We start from the raw sequence: 13,839 nt of genomic DNA, 5'->3' as shown, positions 1-13,839 counted from the left end.
TGTGGATGTAGGAAGAATTTCAGCGCCGATGTCTGAGTATGAAGCATTGGCACGTGCCGGAAATACAGCTACAGCATTATTGTTGAAAGATATAAACACGAAGAGAGGAAGTAAAAGAGAGAGGAAAAAAAAAAAAAAGGAGACAGGTGAATGTGTTTAAGTAGGTCTGAGCAATAAAACAAAACAAACGCTTTACTTAAAAATAAAATAGTTTGTCATAGAAGTTGCTATTTAACGAATGCGTGTTCATGGCGACGAGAAATGCGTGTACACGCTGTATTGTCGAGAAAATTAATTTAGGACTAATTAAGGATTAATTTTGTTGCTGTACTGAGAAAACGTGCCCATCATTGTGGTTGTAGGACCACCCCGCTTTTATATGATTTGTTTTTTTTAAAAAATGATATTAATCGTCCATACATTCTTGGAAGCTTTTTGTGTGTGAGAGAGAGAGAGGAAGGAAAAGAAAAAAAAATTCAGGTATACAGGAAGTAAGCTTTAGAGGCTTGATGTATAAGGAATGGGTGTAACACATGTGACGAAATGTTCGATGTTTGGCTACCTGTGACTGTGTGGGTGTTGATGTGGCGACATGCAGTGCACTTCGTTGGCTTGTGACTAACGGCGCCTGTCAACCGACATGTTCCGCCCCCACCCCGCCTCAACTCCGCCCCCCCACTCCCCTGCCAAACGAGGCAAGATTTAATTGGTTATTATGCAACGTGGCGGCGGCCAAGCCTATCGTGTTCAGTTACCGACGTGATAAAGACAATTTGCAATTCCACCATCGAGGCTCGATTCCTGGTCCCTCCTGCACACAGCAGCCAGTCTCCTCCTCCTCCTCCCCACACACCCGCCAACTCACCTCCTCGCCAACACCGTCTTCCTTGTGCCTGCAAAGTATTGGAAAATCGGGACCAGAAATCCGAGCTGTTATGGCTGCTCCCAGTTGCCGGTGCCGGGTCCCGGAGCATTATCATCTTAATGTTTGAAAGTACTGGCAGGCACGGGAACGGAATGGGAGGAGGGTTGTTGGTGGGCGGGGCGTGGTTGTCACGTGGCTGATGGAGCGTGGGAAATTTGTGTAAAGTTACACGTGATAAACTAAGCCACAGTTCGGCTGACAATTTTTAGCCTGACAGTATGGCCATAGAAAGAAAAAAAAAAGGATTGAAAAGAAAGGAAGGAGAAACACACTTTTTTAATTGGTGGTTTTTGCATTGAGCCAGCAGCTAAGGCTGTATATCACGTCAAAACACCCGGTCCTGTAAACAGGAAAACTGTTAGTTCTCTGTACTGTCTAATTACGTTTACCTGACCCCAAAGTGTCATGACCCCGAAGGTCGGAAATGACGGTAGTAGATATGTCTCCCTGTCCGTGGCACTCGTGTCGACACAGACCTAACAAGGTTTGAAAGACAGTGGAGTTATTCCAAGAAATTGTTCTTAAAAGATGCGCCATCTTAATTGTTGCAGAAGCCCTAAAGAACCTGGCGAAACGGCTTGAGGGACCTTTCAACATCGAGTCGGTGGTGGACCCCATCGACGTGAAAATCTCGGACGCCATCATGAACCTGCAAGAGAACAGCGCGCAGGTGTCTTCCAAGGTAAGTTTGGTCTTTGTCACAGGTGTCAGTGTGGGCGGCTGGTGGTTGTGGAGGAGCACCATCCGTTCACTGCAGTCATCTTTGATTCATTGAGGGCAGTTCGGTTAGTCTGGTGACATCCACTCAGCATTCAGCAGTTTTCGTGGTGTCGTGCGCAAACCGCATTTTGTACGTGGCTTAGCTAAAAGCTCTTTCGCCGTGACCGTATTCTACGGTCTACACGATTTCCGCCTTATTGACATGGATAAGGAGCAATCAAAGAGGAAGTTCTGACTTTGACAAAGTCGCTTTCACTGTCGAAGTAACAAGTTTAGATAGTGGGTGCACAAACAGAGCAAAACGATGAAAGCACAGCGGTGTGCAGGCGCCTGAAAGTGTTCTTCCCGAGCGAGGGGTTTGGACAGGAGGGATGCAGCGGTTTCAGAGAATAAAGCCATTTCACTCATTTGAATTGTAGATAACCAGTGACTTGCACAGAAACACCATAGGATTAATCACTTCAGCAATACGCTCGGTTTAATGTAAGAGATTTTAATAACCAACCAGTTTAAAACAATAATCTGATATAGCTGATTTAATAAATGGCCCTCTACAATCCTGACGTGTCTACCGTATACTGTTTGATGTCGGAACGAAGAATATTTCTCTGTATCGCTTTCAATTTTTTTTGTCTTTCGAACTTTGCTGGAAAGCAGATAATATTGTCTTGCTTTAAAAAATAAATTGTCGTTGAGACAGTTGATAACAACCATCTCCCCACTCCGCTGTCATTTTATGTTCATGTGTCTCGATAAAATGCAGTTCGAGGCTAGCTTCCGCTTTGACCACCGGCGAGTGTGGACTGCGCATGCGCGGAATATTTGAAATACCCTCACCCTAGGCGAGCTTTCTGGAACAGGTGCACGGCTTAGATGCTAGGCGCTTGTGTTCGTGGCTAACGCGAGGCAGTCGCCTATAAAACCTATACATCCTTTCCAACCGAGCATGTATTTTTCAGCACATACCTGTGTTGGTGTGACATGACAGAACACTTGCTAAACGTGGTCGACAGCGAAGGCCATTAAGAATAGAAGCAGCTTCACTGACGACCACGCATTAGCACTACAGCTAAGCACATGCCATGCCGAGCAGCCGGGCCCAGAGCTCGAACGGTGATCGCGCCTCACCTTGGCTCAGCGCCAGGTAACGGGCCAGGAGGCGGCTAGGGTGGGGGAGGACATTCTCGCCTGCAGCGTGCGCAGCATCGGTGCCGCGTCCTGCCAGCGGCCTGTTAGGCCCAGACATGACGTCATTGACACCTCCACACAAGCCTCGCCCTCGCTTCAAGTCTCAAATTCCTGTTCTTGCACCCGGACATGCTGTCTTCGCTGGACAGGTCTTATGTCAGTTTGTGTAGGAGACTTGCTTTTAGAAAGGAACATCTTCGATGATACAATTCAACTAGGCTTTATAAGCAAGTAGTGTAGATGTAGTACAGGTGACTGGTAAGAAAGAACGCCGAGACAACATTTCAACTCCGTTCTGCCTCCTTTCCTTCGCATATTTGGGTTGGAGTGTGTGTGTGTTTCTCATTTTCTCTCATCCAGAACCTCTCACATTTGTGTATTATGGAAGCAATGATTGAGCAAATGGGGTGTATGTACGAGGGAATAACAATGGCTTGCTCTCTCTCTCTCACACACACACACACAGAAAACATTGTTTTCCGCATCGACGTCGTATTCTAGAATGGGTCTTGGTGTTATTTTTCGGTCGTAAACGGCTGCTGGAAGGGTTGTCCCTTATGATTTTCGCGATGTTTACCGTGCGAGAAGCTCAATTTGAACGCTGGGCGAATAGAGAAACATGTCTAGAAGTCGAATTAATATTGATTTCCATGGAAATGATGGTTCGTTTATTTGTACACAGGTAGTGGGGTGGAAAACACGGTATAGGATTAGTTTGGGATGGTGGGTGGAGCAGGGGGTTGGAATGTAATATCAGTAAAAATTGGACAATGGTGTAATCAGAAAACAGTGCTTTTGGTGTTTGGGTAAAATGGAGTTGAGACAGTAGGAGGAGGGGAAGCTGGGTATATGGATTAAAAGTGAGGACGTCAGCAGTAGGACACCCCTGTATAGATTTTGGTATGTGGAGGACAAAGCAATCAATCAAACAGCCACCTCGCTGTCGGCCTCTCTTGGTGCGTGAAGATGCCGCGCAAGTGAGTGTGTGTGGTGGGGTGTGTGGATGGAGAGCGAAGGTACACTAGCCAGAGCAGGATGTTTTTGTGGCCTGCATGTTTGACGGTTGGGAAGGTTATTATTGCGCTGGTATCTGACGTGGTCAGTTTGATTTCCAGCCGGTCCCTTAGTCTGCACTTATCAGCTCAGATTAGTCGAGCTCCATTTGCTTCGCCCTCGCTATTCTTGCTTGTCGGGCGGCGGAGGAGTCAGAAGAGATCGTTTGACAGGAGAGACCCAGTCGTCTCAAGGAGGAGGAGGAGAGGGACATGAGGGCGGGAAAGCAACAAAAGGCGGACTTGCACACTTTTGGAGACACAGCGCCCGACTATGGCCTGGCGTCAAGCTGCCTTTCCCCCCTTTTCTACCCACAAACCAAAGCTTCAAATATTTGACCACATCGTTGAAGTGCGGTGTGCTTGGGGTGGTGGTGGTTTGGGGTAGTGGAGGGTTCAAAGAACATCTTCCCTGTTCATTCCTGTCGGCTTTGGTGTGAACGGCCTTCCACACCTACCCCCCTTCCCCAACTACGCCTGTCCCTTTGTTCCTCCTTTTGCGGACACAGGTGACTCTGGTGTTGCGGCAACGATAAACACTGCGCAAGGACACGTCACCAATCAGGGAGACCGCGTACTCGGCATAGGAGGGGACGGAGAGTTTCAACAAGAGATGGGGTGGTGGGAGGATTGTTACCTCCTTTTCGTTTTTGCTGTTAATCGTTGACACTGTATGTGAATTGATAAAATATCCTTTATTCGTAGACAGAATGCTTGTTAGTCCCCTTCTCTCTCTGACAACGATAAAATTACCGATAGTAGGCTTGCGGAATGAGCGTGGGAAATAAAAATCAGGAAAGCTTATTTACGTAACCATGATTGCCAAGGCGCACATAAACATATACCAAATATACACACTGTATAATCTAACCAACATGGGAAAAAAGATAAAGAAATAATGAAATTAGCAGGTGTTATTTAAAGTAACTCTTCCGAAAAGAGCGTTGTTGAAAATCGCTGGACTTGGCAGCATGGACATGAAATTTTCTTTCTTTTTATCTTTCTTTTCTTTCTTTTTTCTTTTTTGAAAACACGGACGCGAACAGATTGCGTCAGGATGTGAACAGCTTTCTTCAGAAGGGCAGAGTCACGTGTCTAACGATGTCGTGCAGGGCGTGCACTGCTGCACTTCCCACCTGCTGACACCCAGCTATTCCCCACCCCCCAGACCCCCCCCCCCCATCAGTCTTGAACCTCCTCTCGCTCACTGCAGAAGCTTTGGTGCACCCTCCATGCATCCTGCATGGATTACGTGGCCTGAGTGGATTCCTGGGTAATATCTATATCTACATATCTATATCACGCTCTCAAACGTTGGCCTCAATTTGCATAGCGACATACTTCAAGCATGACATTCCCTGATAGGTACGTGTAGGCTTTCACATTTAAGCCTTATCAGGGCTTTCCTTCATAATCCAGAAAATATATATCAAGGGTTTAGAGGAAAGGAGCGGGGAAGGGAAAATATTAAACAGTGAGGAGAAGAGGAGGCTTGAAACAAAGAAGAAAAAAAAACTGAAGGAGTGAAAGTGTCTGATCATGTGTTTGCAGTTAATTACAGGGATGTTTGAAGTCTGTGTTGCAGACTTGTAAAACCATTCCTAGCAATGGAGGCAAGCAGATACTTCCTAACTGGAAAAAAGTATTGGAAATACGTTAAAAGAGAAATCTTGTTGGATGTTCACAACACGTTTTCTGGCATTACAATGTCTGTTAAACGCCTGTAATTTTTGTGTACACTTGCAAGGCAAATGTGGCTGCCTTTTAAATTGCAGGCTGGTAGGTAAAGGCTTTAGGTGACGTGGAGCACCGAAAAGGAATGCTGCCATATCTGACACGTGCACAAAGGTTGAAGGAAGACCCCCACCCCACTTCTCATTCTTTCACCTCGCCTGGCTGAAACGCGATGAAGGAAGAGAAGAGGAAAGAGGCATGAAGCGCTTCCATTAGCGCTGACCTTATTTGTACTCCTGCAGGGAGGAGCGGAAAACAGGGTTTTGTAGGGTTTACCAATCCTTGCTGCTTCTTATATTTTGATGCCCTTAAGGGTATACAAGTACAAATACCCGTTACATCATCTTGCAAGATTTATTTTATGTATGTTTGCAATCCGTTTGGACATTGGCGATTATTTATACTTTTTGCTGCTAGCTCAAGAATTTTTTTTTTTTTTTGAAGTTCGGGTTAGGAGAAACTTTTACTTCTCTATGTAACGATGGCGGATTTGGATAACAGGTGAAATCTGAACAAAACTTGAACTTGACTGTAGGTGTGAGGGGAATTATGGGAAGTGGTGTGAGGTTTATTTTTAAAACAATCCAAGCATCAGTGTTCGGGTGAATCTTACAGGAAGAGGGAGTCGTGGCAAGTTAGGGTCCTTGCTGCGCTTCGTTAGTCGAATCATAAATAATCTAATAATTAGAGTCAGGCACTTCATATCGTGGACTTCGGGGTCTGCTCTTCGCGTGACATCACTTCCGGCTTCCTGCTCGCCCCCGTCCTGTCTTATCCGGGTTATTCCCCTTGAAGGTCTATCCCTCTTTCCTTTTTCACTTCGGCCAATACACCTTCTTGTCGCCCTCCTTCCTCCCGCAAATACTCCTTTTTTTCAGAGAAAGGATGTGATGTCGGATTTTGTTGCTTGTAAACAAACTAGCCTCATTCCGTAACTGCTAAAACTGAAAATAAATTAAAAAAATTTTTGAAGGGAAAAATGGAGGAGAAAATAAAAATGCATAAATCAGGGCAACATGTCGAAGTTTGCTGATCTCGTGGAGCTGTGTGGTTTGTGCTCCGCTGTGCTGCAAAAATCTTGCGTCCGTTTTCTGGTGCTTCACTAAGGAGGGCAAGAGTGTGGGAGGTTCGCAGTCCGCACACACTTCTTCCCTCACACGAGCTGGCTGCACGCTCATCGGACATGCTACTCAACGCCGACTGACTCCACGACTCGCTCTCCTCCTCCCATCCCCCAGCTTCATTGTTTTTGCAGCTGTTTTCCGCTTTGTAAGCTTTGAGATTGTCTTTCATCTTCTGCACCAGGTCCTCCCAGATGCTGTAGGGGAGACTGTCGTGAAAACGGTGTTAGCGGCTGTGCTTTGGCGGGCAGCGAGAATTTTTGAAATAATGAAAAAAGGGGTGAAATGGGAAAAAAAGATATGTGGGATGCAAAGGAGATGAGTTTGTGCCACACAGCGTGCAGTGCTCTTGTGCACGTCTCCTCCACCTTTTGATCGGAGGAATGTTTAAGGCTCTCGCTGGCGTTCGTGATGCACTGTTACCGTTATGCTTTGACTTTGTGAACGTCTCCTGAAAATAATACTGGAGCAAGAAATTATAAATCCTTACAGTTAAACACTTGCACAGGCTCCTTGTCTAAGATCTTTCTCTCTTACACACAAAATAATTCCTGATAGCTTTTACTGATATTGAATGACGTTTGGATGAGTTACATGATAAAATTCCTAATCCACCCCCAACTAAAAAAGAAATGTTCCCACGCTGAAACAGTTTATTTTCCTAGATATTTACTGTTTGTGCCTTTACGTAACACAGAGAGCGAGAGATCGTGTTTTGGGTGTGCGCGTATTTATTGTTTCTGCGCGGAGGAGGTGAACAGGCAACATTGGGAAACATGGTAAACACTTGTAGGCATGTGGGAGGGTAGGGAACAAATGTGCAAGTGGTTCGAGACCGAACGGGTGGGGTTTGATCAGCTACCCTAATCGCCGGGTGTTTGGTTAATTTAACTGAGGGTGGCGGACCTTTCGGTGCTCAAGCATGAGATTCCTTTGTGTGGGTGTTCCTTTAAGCGTCCTGGGGTAAATGTGGGAGAAGCTTGGCATCGGCTGGTGTCAGGTTTGTACCCGAAGAACTCGAATGGAGAGAAGTCCGAGCACAGCTTGGTGAAGCAGTTGCGTGTGGCACGGGTGTAAGAGGATTGTAGGGAGGGGCAGAGGGAGGGGACGGGGCTCACCTCACTAGCGCTGACAATTTCGCCATAATTTCAGGACCCGTGAGTCACCGCGCACAGACCACCGATTATTGCGTGTCACCCCCTTCCACCTCCACTCCTTTGCCAGCCCTGTATCCTCCGCGTGGTGGCAGCTACTGTTTGCTTTGCCTCGTCGACAGGGTTCTTCGCCTCCCCCTCACTTTGGTGGGTTTTGTTTGACCATCACGAAGTCTGCTGCTGAAACAACCCCTAGCGAGTGATTCATCTTCTGGCGTTCTTTTCGAGATGAGATCATTTTGAAAACGGCCTTAATTTTTAAAAAGTTACGGTTACAGGTGTACATGGTCACCCAAACGAAGACCTGATTTCTGAATAATACGTTTATTAACACAGTAATATGCGATATTGCCTCAATAAAATATTGTATCGTGCAGATAACTTCTGGAGGAATAAACTGAATGAAAGATGCAAGGGACATCGTTTCATCTTTAGCTTCGAATCATCTCCCAAGTAGCCCTCCCAAGTTCCCTTCTTACACGTGTTGAGAGCAAGCCAGGTCCTGCTTGTGGACAGGTAGCTCCTTTTCAGCGAACAAAGCTCGGCATCGCAGTTTCAGAGACGAGCGTTTATTTTCGGTGAGAACCGAGGCTCCGACATGTGACGGCTCGACCTTTCAGGACAGAAACGAACAGATGTCGAGGGTGGGATCACATTTAGTGTCAGCGCACGTCCGGACAAACTTCACCGGCCGAGTGTCGGCTTTGGAGTGTGTGGGTACAACGGGCTCTTCACAGCCACTGCACCCTGGGACCGGGTACAGCTGTGCTCAACACCCATTATCTCTTTTGGTGAGGAGCCAGCACACAGTCGACAACGTGGTTCTCCAAGCATGAACGCGCTTTGTGTTTGTGCGTGCGTACTGGGGCGAATAAGGAAGCAGCGCGGAATATGCAATACTCAGCTTTTACAAAATAGTTCTATTTCAAACACGAGAAGTCTGTAAGCCGTCCAACGGCGGACTGTCCGTTGAGGCGTGAGTGAAGTTGACGAACTCGACCCTAAACTAACATTTTGAAAGCGATTCTAATTTGCAAACACAACGCTTATTGTGGGGTTCACCCCTGACCTCGCCCACTCCCTTTGCTCCCAGCAGCGACAGTCGTGGACGTTGAAGACCATGTAGCTTCTGATCCGCCAAGAGCGCGAGAACTATGCGTCCAGGCATGCGCATTGACAAGGGAAAAAAAAAAACCCGCGGGTGTTTAAAAGGTTATCACAACATGCGACCTCTTTTGCTTAGTGTGACTTCCCTTGTGCGTGTCACCCCCTCCCGATCGGGCTCACCCCATCCCCACGACTTGGGCCCCTGCAAGCTCTACAGGAGTTGGCTCACGGAGTTTGTGGAACGAAGCGCTCATATTGAATATCACAGCTCCCTCCGCCATGTCTGATTAGGTTTTAATCTTCCCCTTTGTTAGGTCCGTCCCGTGTGGGCAAGACAGCGGGGTGGGCAAGAGGGCTCCTGAAGACAGGCTGGCGATAAGCAGTTTGCCTTGGGTCAGCATCGGCGGGTGTGGGAAGCCTCGGTTCGGGTGTCGTGTGACGAAAGGTGTCGGAGTAGGGAAGCGCCGTCGGTTGAAATTAATCTTGTTCGGGTCTGAAGAAAACACGTTCCTCGAGAGTTTGTAGGGAAGTCCTGTTTCGTCAAGCGTCCTTCGCGGCTGTGGCATTGCTGGACTGGGCGGCAGGAAGTCTTGGAAGTGCTGTTACACTCCCGAAAGAAAGGGGAGGGAGTGACGAAGACAGTCGGCACGGTCTCTTGTCGCCCCTCGTTCTGTGCGGTCGTGGCCAAAGCTATGAAATAAAGGAGGGAGAACGGGTGGGGTGGGAAGAGAAATCCTTTTTTGACGTACGTTGTGAACAACTAGCCACCCCGGTATTCTGGATTCCTTGCTCCCTTCTCGGAGGTCTCTCCCCCTTCTCCCTTACACGCACACACGATCTTAACCATGGGTAGGAAAGGTTGCAGGACTTATTATTCACATCTCAAAAGATTTTGTACACTCTTTTCGTGTGGAAGTGAATAATAAGAACAATAGTAATCATGTTTTGTCATTAACATCATGCTCATGCTAATGAAGTATACGAAAAATGTGAACTCAACCAACAAAGTAAAAAAATAAAAGCGAAAGCAACAGATATAGATGAGTAAAAAAAAAAAAAAAAAAACAAAACAAACAAAAACAAAAAAGAAAAAAACCCCACAAAAAACAAAAGCAAAAGAGTTAATGGCAGCTGGATTTGGGGTACTTTTAGTCTTATTGTACCGACATGTACTAGCAATTTCTGCTTAGTGATCATGTGGAAATTCTTCTGACGAATCGATCTACGTTTCTGCTTATTTATCTTTTCTGCTCTAGTCCAATGGCTTTCCGATCTGGCTCACTGATATTTTGTCATCCTGCCTAAGAACGACCTGGCCTTCCGATGAGCTTCACAGAGAGAGCCACAATTTTGTCTGTGATGTCTTCTTGTGTTCGTGATGCGTGGAGAGCCCGACTTTGGCTGGATACCGCGCTATGAAAGCTTTCACCATTATTAATCGAAAACTAGAATGTACCACCAGTCATCAGTGAGAGCACTGGGAAGCTGTTGTTTGCGAGAGTAAGGTGATCCAAATGCTTAGTGATGTCGGTCGTCTAATGAGTATGACCTTTGACCTTTGTCATGGGTACTCAACCTTGCGACTTCTCTTTTTTTTTGTTTTTCAAGACATCGTCACCAGTCGAGATGAAGTCGAATGAAAGTCGTAAATAGGCAAGGGGTATAAACTCAAAAACTGTACTGTTACTGATGAAGATCCAAGTATGGCAAGCGGTTAGTTTTAAGAGTTTGACGAACTCAAACACTCGGTTGTGTAACTTGAGAATGTAACCATAGCAACAGGAGATGTTAACGCCGCGTGTCTGGAGAAAGATGGGTGGATTTGCATTTGCAGCCAACATCCCCTCATAGTGTGAGTTTACGAGGTACCCCCGCCAAGAGCGAACATCGGAAATCTCGCGCCTGTCTCCTCCTCCGAGGATGTGAAATCTGGGAGGGGTAGGTGGGGGGAAGGAGAGCGAGATAGATGAATGCCCAGGGAAACGGGTGGGTGGGTGGCTATAGGAAGGAATAATTTGTTATTTTTCCCAAACGGAAACGGCGTGTGCGCATGTGCATGCGATCACTCTTCCTCGTGCTGGCCTCTCTGAAAGTCTTGGATGACGAAGCACTTCCTGCTTGGGCCGACTTGGCCCCTCACTCCTGCTTCGCTCGCAGCTCGTTCACCGTCTGAGGTGCTGCTGTCATCGGTGCCCCGGGATAGCTGCGCAGGCCTCACGTTTTTGGCCCCGCCATCCAAACAGTCGCAAAAGCTTGCCTTTTGATTCTCAAAAGTAGCCGCAGAAAGATGTGAACATATTTCGATAGAAGTTGAAAGCTTTGTAGGCTGGGACAAGAAGAATGCGTTTATCTTGGCTACAAGTTGAGTGGAAACTACAATACATGTGTTTGGGAGAGTTGGGCATGGAGCGAGTGTTCTGACTAGAGAGGACAAGATGGTCTTACTTTGTCTACACGTGCCATTATGCACAAATAAAACTTGGAAGGACTAAAGGTGGTGGAGTGTTTTTTTCTGTTAATAACTGGGTAAATCTCAGTGCAAGATCATTTCCCCTCACATCTGGGGGACCGACTACCCACTTTCTTATCCAGGTACAATGCTGACGTCAGTGTTGTTGACCTCTCTCCGTGCCTGGTGATGCAGTTAGGCGTTTTTGTTGCGGTGTGTATGCCCAGAATTTGAGAAGTAGCATTATGCAACGGGTTTTAACTATTCATTACAAAACCGTTCTTTAGACCATAACGTTTCGTGTAATCTCTCGTTATAAACACGAGGGCTTATGCGCGGACAGGTAATGTGTACACTACGGTCACGTGACCTTCAGAATATCATTTCCAATTGGCGGACCTGTTTCTGTGGTGACCATCTGACAAATTTTGCGGCTAGCTTCGTGGTGTTGTGTTTATAGTCAAATTTTCAGAACTTTTTGCACACGTTTACTGAAAACATGGCAAGTCTGGGGTGCATGAGGTTCTCTCTCCTGCTTCCTTTACTTCTCTGCCATCTAGCCTTTGAAAAAGAAAGTTGGGAAAGGTGGGGTTTGGCGACATCCCTGCACTATCTACGACTTACCTACCTTTTTTTTTTGGTCACTCTCTCGTAGATCTCGTAGCCAGCGAGGAGTTGGCGAGGGAGGCGTGCGGGGCCTCCATTGCAGGTGGCGCTGGCATACCGGCTTGAATTAATGAAGTGCGGGGTATGTGGCCCCGCTCTTTTGCAGAAGTCGCAAAGCAGTTTCTCATTCATAGGGAAAGAAGGAGGGGCAGGAGGGGTTGAACTACCATGTGGCACTGCCTTTGACTTCCTCTATTATCCAAGTTCCTCACAGCGCCGGGGTCACGGAGGACGCGCTGGCATCCAGAACAGCACGGTCCTCCTCCCCGCGGCATCCATCAAACGCTTACCTCTGTGCTTGAAACTTTTTTTTTTCAAACTGCGCTTTCTGTGCTACACTTTTTCGGTATTCCCTCCGTTCACCTACCCTCCCTGGTCCTCCCTTCAGCCTCTCTCACATTGGCATTGTTGTTACGAACAGACGATGGCAGGAGAGAAGCGGGAAAGGAAATCAAAGCTGTTCCGGATAGAGGGGTGCTAAGTAAACCGCTAAAGAATAGAGCCACCCTGCTTGCGAACAAGTTCGTATGAATAAATTATCTTTTTTTCACCTCTTTTGTGTTATTCCGACGAATATTGTGCTTGCATGCAGGATGAAGATCGATCTGTAGAATATTTGGACGGCCAGCAAATACTGTGGCGATGGCAGTTCCAGTCCTGCTGCGCTGAGCTGATTGCCGTCGTGTCCCACCGCCATTGTCTTGCGCTGGAGAAGGGAGGGGCCATGTTCTCCATCATTTTGCCGTCTCTTGATTGTTGTTCGATATCGCTCTCCCATGTCGGATTTTTAGCAAGCAGTAATTTATTGCTAAAGATTGTTTCAGTGATGAAACGCCCATTGTGTGGAACGCACACTTAAATGTATGTTCTTCGCTTGTTGATCAAATCTTTCCCCTCCTCCTAGTAGCAGTAATCATTGTCTTATTTAGTGGAGATATTCTTCTTCTGCATGGATTGTTTGGGATTACAGAAGTGGGTGTGACAAGACTGAAGACATTTCTAGTCTAGTGGATAAATCGGAAGGATAGAAAATGTAGTGTGGGTTATGTGTTGACGTCACCCTACATACTAAAAGTAGGGTGTAACAGGTGGTTTGTTTTTTGGGGGGGGTAGGTGGGCGCTGGTGCTTTCTTCCACCCCTTCCCCACCCAGCTTTTCCGGTCTCTTTGAAAGTAGCTGACTCAAGTGAGCTTCATTATTGTCTTGCTTGACATGTCTTCAAGGTGTTGCTGTCGCCTGTAGATTCCGCAGTCTCCAGCAACACCTAGGGAGAGCCCTTGTTTAAGCCTGGCGACCTTAGTCCGTTACCAAAGCTTTTCTCAGAACCCGCCCTCGGGCACCACCATCCACCTCATTCTGCCCCTTGTCCTATTCAGTGATGGTATTAGTAAAGGTCCACTAGAGACCCACCCACACGCTCACCTCTGTTCGGCCATCATGTTGCACAGGGACAGGAGGGTGAGTGGAGGAGTGATGTAATATATTCCGGTCTCTTACTAATTGGAATATCGGGGAGACAAATTTGGTAAAACTCAAGATGCAATCCTTGCAAGTGGTCTCACTTGTGAACACATGCTTGTATAGCAAACTAGAGAAAGGGAATACATTTGTTGGTGGTGGACAGTTCCAGCAAGCATTCAGAGAGCAAACCTTCAGAAATCCAAATGCCTGTTGGCCTATGTGAATCCCTGTTATATCCTGTCTTTGTAACATGCCTGTGTTA

The 13,839-nt window shown here is 46.9% G+C and overlaps 1 protein-coding gene across 1 annotated transcript in view; it reads left to right on the top strand.

Annotated features, from left to right (window-relative positions):
* Window positions 1–13,839, top strand: part of LOC112555876 (glypican-6-like) — a 68,287-nt gene that overhangs the window by 44,294 nt on the left and 10,154 nt on the right. The window contains 1 exon segment of the mRNA XM_025224441.1: window positions 1,477–1,607. Coding sequence (XP_025080226.1) covers window positions 1,477–1,607 — 131 coding nt within the window.

This window comes from Pomacea canaliculata, linkage group LG14 (assembly GCF_003073045.1).
Source record: "Pomacea canaliculata isolate SZHN2017 linkage group LG14, ASM307304v1, whole genome shotgun sequence".
In the NCBI taxonomy this organism is placed as follows: Eukaryota; Metazoa; Mollusca; class Gastropoda; order Architaenioglossa; family Ampullariidae; genus Pomacea; species Pomacea canaliculata.
The sequence above is the reverse complement of the archived record's forward strand: the minus strand, read 5'-3'. Positions and strand labels throughout refer to the sequence as shown.